Source organism: Ochotona curzoniae, unplaced genomic scaffold, assembly GCF_017591425.1.
Source record: "Ochotona curzoniae isolate NIBS_2020 unplaced genomic scaffold, NIBS_Ocur_1.0 scaffold_461, whole genome shotgun sequence".
Classification (NCBI taxonomy): Eukaryota; Metazoa; Chordata; class Mammalia; order Lagomorpha; family Ochotonidae; genus Ochotona; species Ochotona curzoniae.
In genome coordinates, this window is record NW_024467120.1 from 3509264 (window position 1) to 3532169 (window position 22906).

Below are 22906 nucleotides of genomic sequence, written 5' to 3' on the forward strand. Positions count from 1 at the left end.
AATGATGTAAAATCAGCTAAAAATTCTATGTTGTGGTTGCACCATGGTCTGTATGTTTCTCCCACTTCCAGTTGGAGCAGTTCCCAGGATTAGGGAGACATCAGGTGTCCTAATAACTAGGATGTGGGTGGTACTGATCTTAATGGAACCTGCTGGCCATTAGGTCTGAGGACCACCCAGACCTATTTTGACCTGCAGGATGCCAAAGTCAGTATTATTTTCTCGGGGGACCAATGCAATGCACTGAACTCAGTGAGTTCACTCCCAGCTCAGCACACAAGCAGCTCACTGTTGTCCCTTCAGTCTCACAGCCTTTGCCATACTGTACAAAATGGTCCCAATGTGCCACTGATGGAGTTCTGGATCTGCTGGGCAATTAGATCTGGGGGCTACCCGGGCCTATTTTGGGTATAACCTGTAGGATGCCACGTTGGTGCAATAGACTGAGCCAGAAATTAGTCTGTTACATGATTAGTGCACGCGCAGTCACATCCCACAGCCTTTACCTGGAGTGGCTCTGGGCTGTGAAAGCCGGTGAACTCCCCTTCACACCTGGCTGCCGGTGGAGCTCTGGCTGTAGGTGGATCTCAGATGACTGCTCGCTGACTGGCACTGCAGTATCTGGTCCACATTGCAGTATCAGTACCACACTGACGTCTCCGCTGCTTTCCCATGTCTGTCAGTCTCCAGGTGCCCCTCTACCATTGGTCTATCCTCTCGTATTTCCTGGAATGTGTCCTCTCTGCTTCACCCTGGCTAATGATTCTCCATCTGTTTAAATGGATGTCCTTACCCTATTCTGCCCCATCTTGATTCCCTGCCCATCAAATTCCTTTTAATTCCATGTTCCCAAGACCTTTCAAAGTATCCCCATATATACAGACTCAGTATCCCATTGCCAACATGTTAGGGATCTGAATTGCTTTGGGTTTTGGAGTATTTTGGATTTGGGAACATTTATGTACACTTCACTGGTTAAACATCCTTAATCCAAAAATCCAAAACTGGAAATACTTCCCAACCTTTTAGCATTATGTAAGTGCTCAAAAAGTTTCTGAGGGGGTTTTCAGATTTGGGATGCACAATCCACATTTGCATACACATATACAGAATTCCATGCACAAAAAGCCACATCAGATGGGGATGTCCACTGAGGTCTAACTGGGAATGCCCACCTGGACACCACTCCACAGATCCTCTCCCAAATAGCTTAGAGCCATTATTAAACTGAGCAGAAGGAACACGTGCTACATCAAGTGACATTTGGGAATTGTTTAGCTGGGTTTCCAAGTCATAAAAAAACCCAAGTTCTCAAGTATAAATATCTTCTAAAGACACCCCACAAGATTCATGGCTCACTTCCTTCTGCCCAACACCAGTCAGGGAGTCACGTGCTGCTCCTGTTCCTGGGAGTTCCATGTCCAGCTCCGTGTGCATCGAGATGATCCATGCCCTTGAACGCAGGCTGCCTCCTCCAGCCAGTGACAGGCCCCCGTGCATGCGCCTCATCGCCCGTGCTCTTTGGAGCTGCCAGCATTTCATATTCTGAACACTGACTGCGTAGGTCTAGATAAACGTACCCAGCATGTTCCTGTCAGCAGGTATCTGCAGACTCCTTACAAATCAAAACCCGTCAAAGTCATTATAACAAGCGATACTATGAATTATTCTAAGAGCACAGATACAGATGCTATGCGTCCCCATGAAAGATAATGTTTTCTTGGACACTTCTGAAGTCTTTTATTATTTCCCTATCACAGAATTCCAAAGCCAAGCGTTAGAATGAATGCTGTGATATTCCCTAGCTAGAACAGCCATCCTAAAAGTTCTGAGGGAAAATGTTTGGAGAAAAACAGGAGTATTTGAGACATGCACCAGAAACAGCTGATGACAATGGATTCATTCAACTTGGTAGGTTTGGAAGCTTCTCCTTCAGAGCTCCAACACTAGCCCTAAATTCTGGTCCTTGGGGAAACTTCCAGCTGAGTCTATAGCAGCCATGCTGAGATGAGAAGATTATTCAGATAATCCGACTCTGTAATACCGGGTTGGAGAGCTCGAGCCAAATGCTTTCTCTCCTCACTTATCATCCAACCTGAACTACCTATACAATATGCTTTTGTTTTGGGCCTGAATCTATGTGGGTTACAATAAGAATATCTCTCCTTTTTGCTGGTGAAGTTGAGACCTCACTGTACACATACCATACATATACACCTAAACCTATTTTCATTTGATAACTTGGTTTGTTGTAAGGGCATATATATTCCTACTGCTTAGTTGGTCACTGGCAGTGAATAAGGAGGGTTTTTTTTTTTTCTCCAGTGGGAATGTATAAAGTTCAGTCTGTCTGCCTGAAGTTCCCTGGAGAGAAGCATTATCTGTTTAAACTTGCTGCCAATGCCAAAAAGGATGCTTTGGAATAACACAGGGATGGTGTGACTCTAACATGATGCCCCCTTCAGCTGGGACAAGGAGCCTGGGAATGCCTTGAACTGCAGTCTCACGCCAGCCCTGCCAAGCATGCTGAGAACCGCAGCAGAGCAGTAAGGAGGACACACATGCCAGCTTTGGTTTTTGTCAACTGTCGTAAGTGTGCAAGGGGAGTAGCTACAGGTTAGGGATTACAGAAGAATCTTGAAGTTTTAAACCTCTTTTCTTGCATCCCACAAGCAGACAGAACTCACATGCAGAATGTGCAGCTTCACCAGGCTGGTTTGGGACGCTAGCTACAATACTGTCTTAGGATTTCCGATCTGTGGGTCGACCTCAGTGAGATGGAGGCAGACCTCCAGACAGGCTGCTGCCAGATGGGGCCACCCTTATCCTTTCTCTTCTGCTGACGTGTAACCCCAGCCTTCTGGGGTCTAGGGTCTAGGGTCAGGAACTCACACCACCTGCTGCTCTTTCTCTCATGTCAAGTGCATCTAAATCTTGCACCAATTCCATTGGTTCTTCTCTCAAATGCAGACAAAATGAGACCATCTCTCACTAAGCCCCATGAGGTCTGCAAAGTAATGATGACTCTGGTCTCCTTGCTGGTCCTCAACTCCAGGGACATTTGTACCTCTCCGTCCACATGCTTGGTGCTCCCTACATTGCGACTGCCTTTCGCTGGTGCATAGTCGCAACCCACCCCTGCTTCTTCTCAAAATAGCTTCCCAGCCCCCTTTATCCACAATGCCCCTCGCCTTACCCTCTTTCATTCCTTCCTGCCACATCCGAATTCTTGACTTCTGGGGTGCTATTTGTTTTACTTGTCCACATATTTGCCTGTTTTATCACTTGTCCCAAATGCACTGCTTCATCCCATCAAGTCTGGGATACTTCCCAGAATACAGCAGGTGCTCAGTTAAAAAAATAAATTCTAAGTATAAACAGTACTGTGCTTGCCTCCCATATAGAAAACCACAGTCTCGGCACAAATGGCTTAACAGAGTTCAATGTTTAGACTGTAGGGACATTCTGCCTCTCATTCCTCCCCCCACCCTACCCCAAGGTATGGACCACCTCCGGGGAGGGGGGCAGTGCTTCCCTGCCTTGCTTGATGTCCCCCTGGCAGACCCTGAGCTTGTCATGATGGCACAGGCTACAGCGCAGAGGACTTTCCGCCTTCGCCTCTTCAACTGAACTAAGAATCATTGATTCATGCAGCATCTTACTGAGGTGTCAGATATTTTGACGATGCTCTGATTAAATCCCAATGAAGCTAAACTCAGCAGCACACACAGCCAGAGCCTGTTACATAACAGGCAGCAGTTCAACAGGGCCCATTTCTCTTCCTCTCCTAAAGACAGCATCTTGCCAATGCCAAGGGGTCTGTGGGGTGGAACACGCGCCCCAGACAGCCTTGGGTTCGGCCTCTCCAGATGCCACCCACCCTCCTCAGCCCCTCAACACGCTTGCACTTGCTCCCTGCTGCTCTTTGGAGTAATCGAAGCTGTCTGCCTGCCATTGCCTTTCCCCAGATCCTACACCGCCTCCCCTAAAACCAGCACCTCCCTCTCTCCAATTCCCACTCTGGATCTAGGGACCAAGGCAGGGATTCACACAGGATGGCCTCCCTTCTGGGTTCGCAATGACTTATTCAATGTCACCTTCGCAGTCTGGCTAATGACTGGCTTTTAAAATCATTTTTAGCTCTTCTGTGTGAAAGCTCAATAGCATTCTCTTTTAAGTACTTGGTCAATAACTACTGTATCTAAACACTAAATGCATTGCACGTTGACGCTGTCTGTATATTGCAACCTGAGACTCTTGTCTACACACACACACACACACACACACACACACACACACACGCATATATCACCAAAAACAAGAGAGAAGGAAAACAAAAAGTCTGTTGTTTGAATATGTCTCCCTCTTCCTTCACAAGAATCCTGTCTTCCCAAGCACGAAGGGCATCTGTGTTACAAAGCATTTGTGTCCCAATGCCATCCTCAACATGCCAATTCTGCCTCTAGCCAAGGGCTAAAGGTACTTCTCAGCCTCTGGGTCTCAGCAGACACATCTTGTCCTAGGGTCGGGTGGGGTTGGGGGGTAGAGAGGATATGATGCAACTGGGAATTCCTACCCACGTGTCTGTCCGTCCTCACCCCGCCTTGCCCGGCCTCGCCAAGCCGTCGTCCCTGAAGCTGTGTGACCATGTGTTCTCAACAGGCAGGAGATCAGAAAAGCCTGGAGCCATGATGAAAGGGCAAAGGGCAGGCAAGGGACTCCTTGCTGAAAAACACATTCCTAAAAGTGGTCATGTGTCTTTCCACTGAGCAGAGGAGCATGTCTGAGTGTTTTTGCTAAACCTCACTTGGTCTTTGGTAAAAAGCACGTCAGGCTCACTCAGGTGCCTGCAGTCCAGCCCAGGAACCCCTCCTCCAAACACAAATTCCACAGCAGCAGCCAGGGCTCTTCTCCAACACACTACACAGTTGTCCGTGCTCCTGAGTGGGGACCGGTCGGGGAGGACTGATCAGGCAGGAAGCTGCAGCCCCCGGCACACTGGATCTCCACCATGGGCCCTTCTCTGGGGTCTTAGGATTTGAGCCCTCAAGGATGGCAGCACAGAATTCAGTGTTCAAAGGAAATGATCTGTCAAAGCCACAAAAGTTCCTGGAGGAAGCTTCAATGCATGTTGCTAAGTGATAGATGCTATGGATTGTCAACTGTGGGACGTTCTGGAAAGGGCAAAGCTACAGTAACAGCGAAATATTGGTGACTGCCTGGAGTTGAGGGGCTCAAGGGGTGTGAGGATACATAGGTAAAGCATGGAAGATTTTTCTTTTAGGGTAGTAAAAATATTCTGTATGGTGCTGTAATGTCATGCACATATGATATCTTCCAGTTACCAAAACCCATGGCAAGGAAACCCAAAGACCAAACCTTAATGTAAACTATAGACTTTAGTTATCTAGCGGTGTATCAGTATTGGGTCATCCAATATAACAAACATGTTATAGTAATGCAAAAGTTTAACAACAGGGAAAAATGTGTGTGGCCACCCTCTGTACTTTCTGTGCAATTTTTTGAAACTCTAGTACTGCTTTGGTAAGGTTGGTTAATTAGAACAACTTTTCACATTGATTTTATTTCAAATCACAGATACAGAGATATACACACACACACACAAAGAGGGGGAGAGAGGGAGAGAGAGAGAGACAGAGAGAGACACTGAGACAGGACTCCCATCTTCCTGGTCCTCTCCAAAGTCTGAGTCCCCCTACAGTGGTGGCACGGACCCCAGTTCTGACTTGGTGCCTCCTGGGGTATGAAGTTGGAATCGAGAGAAGAGACTTGATCCTATGCATTCTGAAGTACAGTGTGGGTGTCTCAAATGGCCTATTAATCTCTATGCCAAATTAATTCTGTTGAACTAATTAAGCTCTTTTTTTTTTAAAAGAAGCTATAAGCAGCAAAGGTCTAGGAGAATTTGCTTTAGTAATACATAAAAAATCATTCAGCTGGGGCCATTTATAGCATGCAGAAGTTAAAAGGGAGCATTTTTTTTTTTTTTTTGCTAGGGATACATTCCTTCCGCCACAAACCCCTCCACCCAGCTCGGTACAGTTTCCCTGTGGGAAACCTCATAGCATTAGAATACGTAAGAATCTTAACTGCTAACAGCCAGAGCACAGGCCCATGCAAGGCTTCACACACAAGACAATTGCCGACCCTCTGTTTTTTAAACACACTAGGATTCATCTCCAGCTAGTTCCACAGCCCTGCGTGTTGAATGTCGGCCAGAGGTCCATGTCGGCTGCTAAGGGGACCTGCTGGCCAAGCTTTTATACGCTGCTTCTATGAGGGCCTTGGCTATTTTTAAGCACCTGCTAATCCATTCAGTGCATAACACTGCCACCGAAGACTCATGGTCCATGGCAGTCAAACTAAAAACGAGTGCCATGAAAGAAAAGCCATGAACAGACATGCAGCGAGTGCATCATTATAACACACCATATAAGCAGGTCCCCACCCCCTTCTCCACCCCTGGACGGCCAGCCAGAAAAAGATGATGCCGACTATTAAGCGGTTGCCAAGTCAGTTGAGAAAGCAGTCACCCCGAGGATTTGGGAAACGGCAGACAGCCCGAATCACAAAGGGATAAGGGAGCCTGGAACTTGGCAAGGCGTAAACCCTGAGCATGTCACCAGTCAACACTGCTATGACTCCACTGAGCAAATGCTTCTAGAAACGTGCATTTAGGGGATGGGAGACTAAGAGTGCCTGGCAGAGGGAGCCAGGGTCTAACCTACCTGCAGTAGGTTCAGTCCCCGATCTGCAGGGTTGGGCCCCAGCTCCATCTCACATGGAGAAAACTTAGGCTGCAGGTGCTCACACAGCCTGGCAGGCATCCTCTGGCCTCACCAGTGGCACGCTGCTAAGACCACTCTAAGGAGATGCAGTGTGTGAACTGTGTGCCTACTGCAACAGCTCAGCTTTTTTCCTTGGGTTTAACAGACTGGATTTCCTTCCTTGTAAAGCATGAAGCAGCTCAGCCTTTTGCTTCTCAGGGTCAGAGTTACCAATGTTAAAACATGTCAGGGCCTGGTGTGGTAGCCTAGTGGCTGAAGTCCTCACCTTGTACGCACGAAGGTCCCATATGGGTGCCAGTTCTAATCCCAGCAGCCCTGCTTCCTATCCAGCTCTCTGCTTGTGGCCTGGGAAAGCAGTCAAGGATGGCCCAAAGCCTTGGAACCCTGCACCCGTGTGGGAGACCTGGAAGAGGCTTCTAGCTCCTGGCTTTGGATCGGCGCAGCTCTGGCTGTTGTGGCCACTTGGGGAGTGAATCATTGGATGGAAGATCTTCCTCTGTGTCTCTCCTTCTTTTTGTATATCTGACTTTTTCCAATAACAAAACAAAACATGTTAGGGCAACACCCTGGTAGCTGGGCCCACAGTTACTGGATGGAGGAGGGTGGGTCCAGATAGAGCACTCCTGCGCTTCGGGTCCTGCATTCCTAAGCTGCTCTGACCCAAGGTCACAGTGTCATGGCTCACTGCATTCTGGCTTCTGCCGTGAGGATGCCCAGGCATCCCTGTCTGGAATTCACCATGGACTGATGCTGTGCTGAGACCTAAGGGAAATACCTGCTGCTCCACCAGAATCAGTGATGGCAGAAACAGCAGCCCGGAATGGAAGCACTACCTGCCATGCACCTGCAGAGGGAGCAGGCTTCCTTGGTGGACATAAGGATCAGGAACCACACCTGGAGCTCCCCACTCTTCTCCCACAGCACCAGGGTGAGGATGTAGAATGTACAGGGTGCTTTGCCAGTGCAGGGCATTGCTGGGCTGGCTCTGGTCAAGCCACAAGAGCAGCAATGAATACATGCAGGCATTTTCCTCCTGTACCGCTCTGGGTAAAGCATCAGCGAGAGAGGATACGAGCCCTCTTTCCACAGTAGCCAGGAGCTCAGCTCCTCAACCTTGATCACCAGAAGGTAACCCATTGTGTTTGCATCCTGTGTGTTTGCTGTGCATTTTTAAAGATATTTTTCTGCTTCAAATGCCTGCCTTAGTGATGAGAGCAACTGTGCATTTGTATCAGCCCCCAAGGGTGGTCCCTGGCTGCCCCCACCACCAGACACTGCTGTCTGGAACCTCAATGTGCTCCTGTGATGGGTTCTTCCTCTTTGTCCCTGGAATCCCTCTGTGACTCTCCTCTCATTCTGAAGCTGTGGCCAAGGGTGGCAGGCACAGCTGGTGACGACAGCTGCTTTCTGATGGGCTTCCTGGGAAAGTGACAAATGGCTGTTTCTGCAGCTTGGCATGCAAGCTGCCTTCGCAGCTGACCTTTCTCTGTAGAAGGCCTTCCCCTGTGGCTTCCAGCATGCCACATGACCATGTAGGGAGCTGCCATTGCCAACAGGACCAGGACCAACATTCCACCTGCTAAGCTGTATGTGGTCTGTCAGCAAAGTGACAAATCAGAGTGGGCCCCACATCCTGGGGAAGTCTTATCTATCTATTTATTTTGCAAAGTTCTAAACAGAAGAAAACACACCTATCAGGGTACTTGGAACAGTTCACAGAAAACAGAATTTAAAGGTGGATTTAAATGGGTGTCAAACACGTTAGAAATCCATGCATAGGGGAGTCTTTGAAAAGTGTATGGAAGGGCTGCCATTGTAACGGGTTAAGCTGCCATCTACAATGCTGGCATTTCTCATGGGCACTGGTTTGACTCCTGGCTGCTCCACTGCCCATCCAGCTCCCTACTAATACATCTGGGAAAACAGTGGAAGATGGTTCACATCCTTGTGCCCTTGCACCCACATGGGAGACCTGGAAGAAGCTCCTCCCGGCTCCTGTCTGTCCTGACCTAGCCCTGTGGCTATTGCAGCCATCTGGGGGAGGGAATCAGCCAGTGGAAGATTTCTGTGTCTCTGCCTTCTAAATAAGTACATCTTTTTTAAGTTCATGGAAAACGAATATTAGCAAGGAATCTATGCATACATTTCAGTTGTGAGGGGTAAGCACCATGCTTTGAGGTCCACCCACGGTGCTTCCTCTCCTGGCACTTGACAGGGCTGTGGGCACTCCCAGAGGTTTAAACTCACACAGCTGCCAGGGCCTGGAAGGGGCAGCTCAGTTCTCAGCTAAAGGCTCTCTCTTAGCCGAAACACGCTGCTAAGTAACTAGCCACACGTCACAGCAAAACCTCCTTCCCACCTGTCTCTGCCAGCTGGCATGCTGCCGGGATTATGGGTATCATGAAGAATCCATTTCCTTTCCATTCAAGGTATTTCTCCATGCCTCACCTGTGCAAGGAGTGACTAGAACCTCTTATCTTGGACCCTGCTTCCCCTTCAGCTCGCGAAATTCACGCCGTTCTGGTCATCCATCAATCAGAAGTAACCTAAGAATCCCACCCCCAATCTCTCTCGATCCCTCCCCCAACCCGCCCACTTACCAATCATCCTTAGGCAATCACCTGCGACAATCTCAGGCACCAATCTCCTGGGGGCTGCCCTCAATCCCTCCCAATCCACTCCTCACTCCCCCACACACACCTTGTGGCATCACCTGAATGACATAAAGGGCTCCCAGGGTACCCGTCCCCTCTCTCTCACTTTCTCTTCTCCCACCACCCTTGGCCCCTTCCTGCCCTGCTGGAATACACCTCCTAAAGTACCTTGTTGGGTCTGGTGTTTTCGCTTAAGGTAAAGGAACTTGGCTTCAGGAATTAGCTGCACATAACAAGGCAAGAATTCAGGAACTTTTAGGGCTCCAAATAACGAACCACCTGGGGTCTGTGAAGAGCAAACTCCACTCAAGGCAGTCCATTTTGTACTAAGATTCTCTCCCTACTTCCTGGAGAAGTGCACGCCTGGGCAGGGAGTGCTGAGGAATTGGGACCTTTGAAAAAAATTCACATTTGTTACTCTTATTTTTAAATGCCAGGTTGACACACAGACACAGAAGAAAAACTTCTTTTCATCTGTTGGTTCATTCCCCAAATATTGCAACAGGGCTGGCCAGACTGGCCAGGAGCTCCAGCTGGTCTCCCTCATGGGTGGCAGGGGTCCAAGCATCCGGCCCCTCTTCTGTTACTTTCCCAGACACATGAGCAGGCAGCCAGATCTGAAGTGGTAATAGCCTGACACTTAGAGATGGGGAGCCAGCATGGCAGGTGGCCGCTTCCATGCTCTGCACCACAACCTGGGTCCTGTTCTTTTTCTTCATTATCATAATTTTGCAGAAATTTTTTTTTTTCCTTGAGCCTTACCAAAGACTGTAAGCCTACAGCGATATCCCACCCTAAAAAGTGACGTGTGTTAGGGGCTGAAGGACCTCAGCAGGGCAGGTCCCCTGCAGGCTATGAAAAATCCTATCTCTGGGCCTTCTCGGGCAGGTCTAGAAAACACTTGTGAAACCTGCCCTATTTCCTCCTTCACTAGATCCTTTACAGAATGCTCAAAGCCATGGTGGGACCACCCAGAATGACCTGGGTGGAGTTCCTGGCTCCTGGCTTCAGCCCAGGCCAACCCCAGCTGCTGCAGGCATTTGAGAAGTAAACTGAGAGAATGGAAAGGGCTCCCTATCTATGCTGCTCTTTTAAATAAAGAAACCTTCAAAAATAAATAAAAACATTCTCAAGGCAGTTCCAATTCTTAACTATTTTATCTGCTCGAATTATTATTATTTTTGTCTTTGAATAGCCCAAAGATCAGTTGTTTCCCAACCGTTTTCAGCATGCACCTGCAGTGGGCGCTGTCACACCTTAAGGTCATAAAGTTCTGGGAAGAGGACTTGGACAGAGTAGGTTCTGCAGCCTTGGAACTTCCCAGCTGGGGACCAAGTGTGTTCCGCTCGCAGAAACCTGGGTGGTGAAACTTCTGATTCATAGAAATGGGCTTTGCAAGTGATCTAAGAGACTGAAAGGAGAGCCCCTGGAAATCAACAGAGTGAATCACCCATGCAAAACCTAACAAGACTGGGAAAACCTGCATGGGACTCCATGACGGGTGAGGTCAGCTGCACACAGCCCTGGTTTCGCAACCTTGTATTTTTTGATGCTTTAACACTTCAGGGCCTGGGACCAGTTTGTTCCTAACGCAGCGAACACCTCACTTGGGAGCATTTTTCACAGGCAAAAGGACCAGTTCAGCCACCTCCTGCGACATGTCCACCATGTCCAGGGCCACTAAACCACTTGCCCTCAGGAAAGCAGGGACAGCTCCCATATAAGTGGGGACAGTCCACAGCTGTCCCAAAGCCAATTCACACCAGTGAATTCTAAGCCTGGTGCCCACTGCTGCCCACAGAAATGACAAAGGAGCTCTTGTCCATGTTTCCTCCTGTTTCCCCTTGTGAGAAGTGGCTCCAACATCCCATTTTGGTCCCTGTGCCACTTCCGGCTTCCCCTTTGAAATTCACACCGTTCTGGTTATTCCCCAGTAAAATGTCAACTCACAGTGTCTTATCTGAGAGTCCCACCCCCGAATCTCATCCTGGCCTACCCTCTACCTGTGGCTCTGCCCACAGCCCCTTCCTTCTGCCTCTCTCTTCCCCTTCCCTTTTGACCTGGCTCTTCACTTCCTCCTCCATTTTGTCCCCTCCGCCTGCCCTGGCAGCCCTCATCCTGCCACCATGGCAGGAGAGGTTTCCCTTCCTACCCTGCTGAAATAAAGGACCCCCTAATACCTCAAGGCGTCTGGAATTCTGGCTTGCTATCCACAAATCGTGAAAAGAGGACCCGGCTGCGAGAACCAGCTGTGCGTAACAACGTAAGAACTTTAAGTGCGTTTACAACCTAACACCCCTACCATTTACTTCTCTGTTTACTCCGCCCGTGGCATGGCCACGTTCCTTCTCCTGGAATCTGAATGTACGACAAGCTATCCTTTCAATGAGAATCGCCCAGATCTCCTCCATTAGCCCCGCCATTCCAGAAGAAGACGATCTGATGGGTTGCAGGTGCGGTAGCTGCTCGTTGTGTCGAATGTGCTGATGCAGACAAGCAGCCTCTCTCACTTCTTGGTGAGAAAAAGTCCAGGATGACTGACTGCTAGCTAGGCAGTCAGAATCAAAAAAACACCGAGCACTGTGATTTTCTGAACTGTCCCAAGGAGGCTACTCCGGGATGCATTCAGCATAATTGCATGCAAATGACAGCTACCACGGGGAAGGCAAAGGTTAATGTGCTTGAGGACACAGCTGGTCCAGGCATAAAAGAAACCGCTCCTCAATTCTACCTCGCAGAAGCAACTCCTAGGGCCAGGGCTGTGCTGTAACACCTGTAAGGCCAGCATCCTGTATCATTTCCAATCCAGCTCCCTACTACTATTGTGCCTGGGATAGCAGCGGAAGACGACCCTGCCACCCATATGGGCGATGCAGACAGAGCCCCTGGCTCCAGCCTGACCTTCGCCATTGCAGCCATTTGGGGGAATGAACCAGTGGGTAATTTCTATCTCCCCATTTCTACGCCACAATTCCTTTCAAATAAACCTTTTAAAAAGAAATGAGAGCAGTACCTCCTGCCGCCCAGAGAGGGCGATGTGCATGGCGAGGCAGCCCCTACCTGGATGACGGGTGATTGTTACCTGCGCTCGGTGCTCCCCGACTGCGAACTGGATCACGGCCACGCCGGGGCTGTGGCTGTCTTCGATCCTCTCCACGGTGCTCGAGTCTATCTTCAGGTCGCTGCTGATCTCGGCGCTCTGGATGAAGTCTTCCGTCTTCAAGTCCTCCACCTTCTTCAGCTCCCCGTTGGCCAGCTGGATGATGGAACCTTTCATGAAGTAAGGGGGCAGCGTGGGGGGAGCTGCTGCGGGGGACGCCACCGACTGCACTACGGGCAGGTGGAACTGGGCCTGTACCATTGCTGGGTAGGCAGCCGGGGTGGCCAGGGCCTCGGGGCTGAAGTTCTCATTCTTGGCAAGGGCGGTAGTGACGAACGTGTGAGGCACTGCAGCAAACTGGGGCGACGATGTGACGATGGCAGAGGCTGCCCCTGACGCCTCCATGTCAGAGCTCCCAACCGGGATGAGCAGGGGCTGGGTGCCAGGGATCACCAGGTGCTGGCCGTAGGTGATTGCTTGCTGCTGGCCGCTCAGGTAGCCGATGACTGGGGGTTGCGTGCCCGCGTAGAAGGCTGTGGCTGGCAGTCCGACCGGAAGTGGTTCTGAAGCACTGTGCGTGGTCTGGATAACCGTGTGGGGTGACAGCGCATAGGAGCGGTGGGCCGGCTTCCCCAAGTGCAGACTGCCTTTATCGTTGAGGGTGGAGGGCGAGGCCTCACGATGCGTGGCCTGCTGGACGTCCAGGTCAGAGGCTGCCACTGCGGCCGGTGTGCTGCTGTTGGGCAAAGCCATCACGGAGCCTCGTACCCCTGGCGGGTCTCGGCTGCTGTAGTCCGCCGGGCTTGGGTGCACTACCACGTGTCTGGATTCGTAGGGGTGAGTGACCACCTTGCCCCCGGCCTTGCCCACACCCAGGTCTGCTGAGGATGGAGCCCCATACCGCTGGCTCTTCTCCATCTCCCCATTTAAGACCTCCTTGGCCTGGAGGGATGGCTGTAGCCTGCTACCCAGGGCTTTCTTGGCGGACTCCCGGGGGACAAAGTGGCTGCCGGAATCTGTGTATTGCACGACGACCTGGGAGGAGGGCCCCAGAGTGAGCGTGTGTGGGATCACCGTCGGATGGGGGTGGAGGTGGACAGGCACAGGCGGGGGAGAGGCTGGGCGCCCGGAGCTCTGCGGAGAACTGGAGATGTGGACATATTGGTTCTGCTGGGTGGGTGGGGGGGACCCCGGGGTGACAAGCCCCGGAGCCCTGCACAGTTGCTGCTGATGCTCAACCTTGTGCCCCGGGGCCTGGCTCAGCCCACCCATGTTGGACAGCAGAGTGGAGTAGGCCTCCAGCTGGGAGCGCTGAGATGGCGCAGTGGCCACCACGCTGGTGACGGGGCTGGCCGTCGGGGAGATCAATTGGGAAGGGATGAAGCCGGCATAGGGTCCACCGTACTGTGAAGACCCGATGAACTGGAAGGTGTGCGGCAGGTGAGCGTACTGCACGGGGGACACTGGGGTCCCTGACTGTGGGGGAGGGTACGCTGCGGGCAGCGTGGTGGCTGCTGGCACCGACCTGGGGGCGCTGGGTGGGGAGTAGTCCAGCCCAGTGGACAGCGCTTTGTGTAAACCTATTCCCTGTTGTAAACCGAGCTCCGCAGAAGTCCCCGCCGGCCCGTGCCTCCCACCCCCGTGGCCACGGCCACCAGGGTTGCTGGGGAGCCATGCCGCCTCAGCCCTGTGGTTGTCGGTGGGCAGGGCCGCTGCCTTCTCTTCCGAGGGCCGGCTGGTGGCGGGGATCTCTCGCTTCTTGGGAGGCAGGCATTCGTTGCTCCGCTCCTGGTTGGATTTCATTTTTCGCCACGCCCCGTCCACGGTAACCGGATTCACTGGCTGGCTGGCTCTGCTTTTAGTCTGATAAACGGAAAGTCACATTGGATGTCTGCCAGGGATCCAGGGTCTTCATGAGGAATCATCTCCCCGTGGGTGTGATCGGCCAGCAGCAGCTCTGGATTCTGGGAAGAAGAGGAGGGCAGGGAGAAGGGGATGGGAAAGAAAGGAAACAGAAACATGAGCACTGGGACCAGACAGCTCTCGGGGAGACGAAAACTCAGGATTCAGTGGGGATCCTCGTGTGGAAGCCGTAAGAAACACAGCCATGTTGAGCAGGACACGGGCGTGTGATGACACTGAGTGAAGCATCACTTCATGGCACATACTCTTACAAGAAGTTTGCTCCCCTGTGACATTCTCAATGCCCCTTCTCTTTTTCGTTTTGTTCCCTTTCACCTCAGGACAGGTGATATATTCTCTCATTTCTTTTCCACAAATATCTGTGTCCCATACCCCACCTCTTCTTTACCGGGCTGGAAGCCCACGGGCCCCGTGACATCAGCCAGTGTCGGCTGGTGCCTCCCCTCCTCCCCGGGGAGGAACAGGTTGAATACGGGAGTGGTCCCTGCCTGTTGCTTCTGAGTCCTTATCTGCCAGAGCCATTGTTCTGGGGGATTCCACCTGGCTCTCAGTCTAGACTGGGCTTGGCAGCAACTTCCTTCTTCCCTAACACATGGCCATGCACACAGACCCACAACAACCTAACCCAAAAGAGGCAGCCAAAAATAACGCGGCTCTCTGGAAGTTTCTAAAACGTCAAGTCACTAAGATGGTCACAGGAAGCCAAAAGCAGCTGAGGAATGTCACAAAGCACATCTGATGGAGGTTTACAAATCAAATCAAACATCAAGGCCGGTGCACGTCAAGTTCCCTAAATGGGGGCTATGTACCTGCTTCGTCCCCCATCTCTGAAAATGATCTCGTACACATGCACGGCAGACCCTGACACGCAGTGACCCTGCAACCCACCATGAAAGAGGCTCGCTTCCAGGCAGCCCAATGCCCAGCTGGCACAAAGCTCACAGAGCCAACACGGACCGTTGACCGGGCCACAGAGGTGAGCTGATGTACTAAGCTGTGACTCTGAGCACTCTCGGATTGATACCGGAAATTCTAGGCTCTGGTTTTGGCAAGTCTCTCAGCATGACCTTCTTTTCTGTGATCTGATTTAAAAACCCTACACAAACAGGCAGCATCCTTCAGCATGTGACACTGGTCCAAGGCTAAGGCAAAAGGGCTCCCATTTGTCACAAATCCCTTGTCCTGTATCACCCAAACCAGTTTTCTCCCATATGGCTTACACTCCCTTCTCCCCACCTGTAACATTGCTGGGGGAGAAACCAAGGATGGAACAACAGATGACAAATGACACAACAAAGAAACTTTCCCAGCCTTCATGATTCTTGACCATGCCCCAAGAAGAGCAGATGGAAGGTTATAAATCAGCGTCTTGGGGGCCAGAGTTGTGGCATAGCAGTTTAAGCTGCTTCCTGCGAGATCAGCATCGCAGGTGAGTGCCAGATCGACTCCCGGCTGCTCAACTTCCAACTCAGCTGGCTCACAGCTAATGTGCCTGGAAAGAGCAGCAGCAGGGGACCCAAGTGCTTCGGCCCTTGCACCCACGAGGGAGACCTGGATGGAGTTCCTGGTTGCTGGCTCTCCTATGGCCCAGCCTCAGCCACTGTGGTTATTTGGTTATTTGGGGAGTGAGCCGGAACATGAAGGATCCCACTTGCTCTGTAATTCTTTCAAGTAAACAAATAACTCTTCAAAGATAAAAACAACAAACAAGGTGAAAAGACTAAATTTGTTAAAGCCAAAGGAGGATCTACCAGCATGCTGGAGGAGGTCATGTCAGTCACTGCCTTTCCAGTCCGTGCAGCCTGTGTGAGTCCCAAATGACTGCAGTCGGCATGGCCTTCTCTCCCAGACAGCACTGTGCAAAACGGACATTCTCACTGCCGCACCTGCAAAAGCATTCCTCCTAAAGTTGCCCCAGAATCACTCTTCTGGAAGGGAAGGGCACAAGCCCCATTCCCAAACCAACTAGCTAGGAATAACATTCCTTCAGCAAACTCCAAAAGCATTGTACCGCACGCCCCCTGCTGGCTCCGCAGCAGCATGACTCCAGCACGTCCCCCCCCCCCCTCCGGGGTTTCATCAGGCCCATTCAGGCAAGAGTGATATGTCAGAATGTGAAAGGAGAATATTTGCATATAGCAAACCAAGTCAGTAAGGGAATAGGTTAATTAGCTTAAGGCAGCTCTAGGGGAGAAAAAACAGCAGCACAAAAGTCCTTTCAAAGTCAAATGAAATGTCAAACACATCCGGAAACAGGTCCATTAGCAATGCAAATGTGAAATTGCTTGCACCATCAGAGGCACAACATAAACAACCAAAACGTTGTACCTCTGGAAGAACCAAGTTTCAGTACCTTTGAAAAAAAAGAGCCTTTAGTGAGCTCTCAGGAGGGATGGTGTGTGTTGTATATTTGGGAGACCCTGGCTCAAGTGGTCCTCAAGACCACCTCGCTTGCTTTGCTGCCAATAGACCCCCCAAGACAGTACAGTCACCTGAACACATGGACTCAGACAGACTCTCTAAAGAGCTGCATATCCACCAGCAGCGCCTTGGGCAGAGATGGACCATGGCCAATCAGAGCTGCCAAGGTGCAGATGGACTTGAAGAAAGGCCCCTCTGCCCACAGGCAGGACTACTGCCCAGCCAGGCGCAGACGAGGCGGGGCTCACTCACAGTTCCTGTTCTCCTGGAGTTCCTCAGCTTTCTGGCAAGCCTACATCTTGATCAGGGGGAAGTGTGATTTTTCAGTGAAACACCAGAGGGTGCCACAGGATGCCAGTAGGATGTCTCTGGCACCTAGGTTATTCATGGCACAAGGGAGGATGTGGAGTCAGAAAACCAAGGAAAATAGGAGAGACACAAGGAACAGCATTGTGGGATCTCTAACTTTCAGGATTGCTGCAGAGCTTGAATGCGGGTCTATTGCCCCAAATCATGCAGGAATGGAGAGCCTAAGGCTAAGGGTGTCAACAGGGTGGGGACTCCATCTGACTTTGGCATCAACAGGTGGAATTAGGCATAACAAGGTCCTTAGGGTGGAACCAGGACTGAATCCCAGTGGCTTAGGATGGAGAGAGGCAGGCATGCTCACTGTGACTGGCCCTGGGAAGTTCTGCACTACCCTGAGACTCTTCTAGCAAGAAAGCCACCCAAGAAGTAAGCTAGTCATTGGGTGGCCCTTGAAAGAGCCCATGCCATGCCATCTGGACTTTCAGTTCCTGACCTACAAACCAAGTTAACCTCTTTTATGCTTTTTTAAAAACAGTCTGCCTCAGGCATTCTGTTATAGCAACGAAAAATGGATTCATCCAAGGGTCTCTTGAGCCGCAGATAAGCAGGCTCTTTGTTCAAACTGCCCTCTCCAGGGTCTCCCAAGAAATATCCTCTGCATGCACCTGCCAGAAGAACGCAAGCGCTCGACTATCCGAGAACACACAAGCAGACCACACTGCTTAACTGTAATTACTAGAAAGAGAAACATGCAATGTGACCTGATAGGTGAATCAAGACAATTAGTTACGGTCTACTGCCTAATGATAATAATCATTGTGAATGAATTCATTGTAAGGAACTTCATGCTTACATGTCTAGCTCTCTCAATCAGCATCTTCACCATGAGTGCAATGCCATGCAGCCGGTCTAGAGTCATCTTCAGATTGGCCACACCAGCATCTGCTGGAAGCTCAGGAGAACTTCAGAATCTGAGGCTACATCCAGACATACTCATCCAGATGCTGCATTTTAATGAGATCTCCGGATAACTCCTAGGCACAGTGACATCAGCAGAAGCTTCCACTGTAGACGGCTAAGCTCTTAGGAAAATCAGCCATTGCTAACATCCTCCCATTGGAGCAGCCCTTGGGAGCCCCAGGGAGGTGTTCTCCGTAAGTGTACAGTGAAAGGTGCCCTGGACATAAATGACCACTGCTCCGGTTGGACTCCGCTGTTCATGCTGAGGTCACCTAAACTCAGATACAGCTGTAAAAGACAATCCCCTTGCCTCTGGGTTCTTTCAAAAAGTATAGAGAGACCCAGCTCAAAAAGGACCACGAATGCACATTTTACACACCACTCATTCCACTCCAGGGAGAAGAAATAATTTCCAAGGAAGAAACCTCACACTGCCTATCTCTGCTATGACTCAACTTTTTGGCTAGAACTACACGGATACAAACTCTGAGCAATAGGAAAAGCTGATGTTTCTCTCTGCATGTGTATGTGTGTTTAATGTGGGAACATGTGAGGACTTCAAAAAGTGTGGGAATATTGAATGAAAAGTTGATTTTAGCAGAAAAAAGTCTTGCATAGTCTTTTCCCTCAATATGCATTTTCTGTGTGCTTTTTAGCGACCCCATGTATGCATCTAGCAGTTCTAGTTCTGCAAACAAAGCCAAGTCCTTGCAATAGAAGATGCTTCTTGAATCTGATGCATAAAGCGCTGATGGTGAATTCCCAGGCTGGGACAGAAACTGGGCTGCTCTGCCTACACACCAATCCTGGGATTCCCCCATGAAGTGAACCCAGAGCTGTTGCGTATACACGTGCACGGAAGAATAGGAGCAATGTAGCAACTTGAGAGAGGAGGAAATGCAGACCCACAAGCTTGTGTCGGGGCACAACACAAGCAACAAGACAAACAACACGGCAGAACAGCTGTCCTGGGTTGGTGGTGGCCACTGGGATTGTCTCACTTGGGCTTCTTCCATCTCCTTCCGATTCTTCTAGATCATTGACGTGGAAGACCTGCTGCATAGGCAGAAGGCATATCATGCTGGTTACTCATGAAAAAACTCCTTCTAACCTGCCGGCCCTGGAGAAGCCAGGATGGTGGAGATGAAGTTGGGTGACAGCCATAATGAGATCGCTTCATGGCTCACTGAACAAGCCTGGACCAGAAGAAGTGAACCGCACATTCATTCAACAAACACTTGTATCATTTCTAACATGCACAGCTGACCTGACTTCTGTAACGTCAGCGTTGGAGCAAATGGTAGACCAGAGTTCTGGTTTGAGTTTCATTCAGTCAAACACTCTGCCAGCGTTTTGGTTATAGGCATGTTTACTATGCTGTGATTAATATTCAGATATCTTCTCAGAAGCTGGCTGCCATGGCTCAGAACCAAGATTAATGAAAATAAATGCAAAGGCCTGCCCTTGACTTTAATAGCTCAGTTCGTTGCTGGGGTCCTTGCAGTAGGTGTGGATGACACGAAGGTGTGAAGAGAACAGCTCCCCTGTTTGGCAGGGCCCAGGGGAGCTTCCTGCTGCACGGCAGGGCCCGGCAGATGTCTCTACAACCACCTGAATGCAATTCCACCTCCCTCTGCAAGGGCACCCAACCACCCCGCTAAGAATTCTGCAATCTATTGAGGCATTGTTGTTTGTCCCTGCGAGATGGTTTTTACAACCAATGTGAGCTTGGGAGTTAATGTTGCTGACAATGTCTTGGTGAACACGATGTATGCTGTCTCAGTTGCTCTCATGACCCTTTGGCTGCAAGAGCTCAAGAATGTGTGTACTAACATCGTAATACGTGTTTTCAAACTAAGGGTTGTTGAGTCCGTAGTTGCAGTGGGAATCCATGTTTGTAGTTGTTCTGTTTCTGATCTTTATCTTTTCTCCCCTGTGATATATTCTCTCCTCTAACTGATAAGTTGTAGAATGAGAATTGTAGTAGGAGTGTATTACTGATTAATGTGTGTTGTCTCCTGAGGAATTCCTGGCTGCAACGTCAGAATGGATAATGCCCTGGCTTAACGTGAAACAACTGGCAGAATTATCCTTGGAAACATCCACTTGTCCATGGTAGAGTTAAATCAAAATGGAGTAAACATGGCTCGTTTCTAACTGCAATTCTTTTCGCCTTTGTAACTCCTGCTTTACTTGCTGAGCTAACAAACGGTATGAGCTTGTAGGCCTAGTGGCCAACTAGTGCCAATGGCCCCAATTCCCATAAACCAAGGCACCAGCCTTATTAACCCATAGATAATTCAAGATTGGGGTCTGGTTGTCACAGGTGGTGCCAAGGTTAGAGCCCAGACCTGAGGAGAGCAGGCAGGAGCTGGCAAGCTGAGGTAAGCAAGGAATGTATAATCCTTCCCCACTCTGTTGTAAATTGTGCCCCCCTTGAAGCTATGCCAAACTGGCCCTAAAGAAAACTTTGCAATTGTATTGTTCAGGGCCCGCACTCTGCAGTTGAGTGGATGCAGCACCATGATGTACAAGGTCTGTGCCAGAGTTTGTGACTGCGTCTGTATAAATGAAGAGAACAGCTTCCTTGCATTGTCCATTACGATCCTGAAATTGTAGTGATCCGTTTCTTTTCTCTCTACGCCTACTCCACACACCCTTCTCGCGTTCTGAACTCAGCTGGAGCTGGCCTCCGGAAATTAGTAACAGGGTTGGAGAGATCTGGCTTGCCAATGACTCAACAAAAGAGCTTAGGAATTTTTTGTTTGACTAGATGCTCCATATGAACCGATAATTTATTCAGGTTCCTAAGAGGGTGGAGTGATCCCAAGTTCCATTTGACAAAAAAATGCGATGTTCAGAGTAAGGGAATGAATACTGTAGCTATAAGCAGCACTGGTAAACTCACAGTCCCAGCATTACTTGCAAATGGGGCTCATGTGGCAGGGGGTGACGAGGTCTGCAAAGGACACAGCAGGCAAGCAAGAGCCTTGGGCAAGCAAAGACACACGGCCTGAGGAAGTCCTGAGAAACGCAGGCCGGGCTGTGGAAGGGGGCCAGGGTTCTGGGCCAGGCCAAGGGTTGAAACAGACAGAGCTACGTATTGGAGCACCTGTGTCTTGACTATTGGAGCTGCTTTCTCTTTCTCTGTATTTTTCCCTCTTTAGGAATATTTCCATCTTGAGACAGGATATCTGCTTGGACACCTGGTCTACTTTCCCATCTTCTTGCTGTGTCCTCACTTGAGATGGGGGTTGATGTTCTCTGCTGTGTGTACCCAGTAGCTTGGTGGGGATGGCCTCTGGGTGTGAAGCCAGACCTGGATCCACCAGTGAGGCACACCTGGTTCTGGCATGCCACGCTGCTCATCAGGGTCCATCACACATCCTGGTTTTCTCGTAGCACCCAGCTGCAGTGCGCAGTGGCCTGCAATACTGCCCTATGTAGAGTGTGGTAAGAGAGAGAATGGCTGGGGGGGAACAGATACCTTGGAGCCTCTGCTAGACAAAGTGACATGATTGCCAAGGCCATGAGGAACAGGTTAAAAACATATCTTGATTTTTATCACTAATAGAGTCATGGGTTGAATGGGAGATCCCAGAGTTAAATCCATCCAGAATGTGTGATGGACTGTATTCACTCATAGTAGATGCTCTGAAGGGTCTTGTGCACCCTGAGGACTAGCCAGGTGGGCCCCACATTTAACAAGAACCCTCAGGAGAGCAAGGCCGAGGGAGAGGAGGCAGGCAGAGGGGATGGCCACAGAAGACAAAAAGCAGAGATGGAAATTAGATGGCAACACCTGGAACCACCCGACGGCTTCCTCGATGTGCCCCTGGAGAGAACGTGATCCTCGCAACAACCCTGTGATGTCGGACTTCCGGTCTCCAGAAGAATGAGAGCAGATTTCTCTAGTTTCTCAGCCATCGTGTTTATGGAACTGTACTATGGCAGTCTAAGCAGGTGCACACCCATAGCCACACAGCTTCCTGTCACTCATCAACTCCTCCATGCCGATGACCTTACGTTAAGCACCCCATGCTTTTCCAAAAGGGACACTGAGAACAAAGACACCCAATAAGAACCAGAAGTTGCTTGCTGGTTTAATCTAATCAGTTCACCTACTGGCTGGCATTGTGAGGATGGCAGCTGGAGGAAGGTACCCCTTTTTCTCCCCCTTTTCCACATAGAAAAGGAACAGAATGTGCAGGGGGCCCTGGCTGGATCATCCCTACACCATAGGACACGAACAAAGGCCTGCAGCCCGTTCGTATCTGGTATATTGGGCATCTGAGGCCCAGCTCTCGACTCAGTGCCACCCATCTAGCCATGGGCCACAGCCTGGCAGAGCTGACTCTGCAAGGGGGAGCTTCCTGGAGAACTAGCACACTACTATGTTCTCTCAACAAGCTCTCTGCTCTCCCTCTGGCATTTCGAAAGCAAGCTCAAGGATGCCCCTCCAGATGGGCTTCCCTCACTGGGTGGCAGTGACACCTGCCGGGGGGCTATCCCACCAACAGCTGGGATTCCAATGTGGCAAGAAAAGGTAGGCAAAAACAAAAAAAGGGGGCCTTGCTGTTTGCATTTCAGTAGCATAAACTGCACACTTTCTGATTCTGCTCATCTGTCCCATATGGGGCACAGGGTCCAACCCAATGGAATGCAATGAGCAGAACTGTATAAACCCACTCAAAATACATCCTGTCTGCTGACTCACAGGCTCGCTTCTG

The 22906-nt window shown here is 50.3% G+C and overlaps 1 protein-coding gene across 3 annotated transcripts in view; it reads right to left on the bottom strand.

Moving 5' to 3' along the window:
* ATXN1 (ataxin 1) overlaps positions 1–22906 on the bottom strand; it is a 435014-nt gene that overhangs the window by 10478 nt on the left and 401630 nt on the right. For all 3 annotated transcript variants that reach the window (XM_040967749.1, XM_040967751.1, XM_040967752.1), the window contains one exon: positions 12546–14527. In XM_040967749.1, coding sequence (XP_040823683.1) covers positions 12546–14366 — 1821 coding nt within the window. In that variant the 5' untranslated portion in view covers positions 14367–14527. The remainder of the gene's footprint in view (positions 1–12545; positions 14528–22906) is intronic.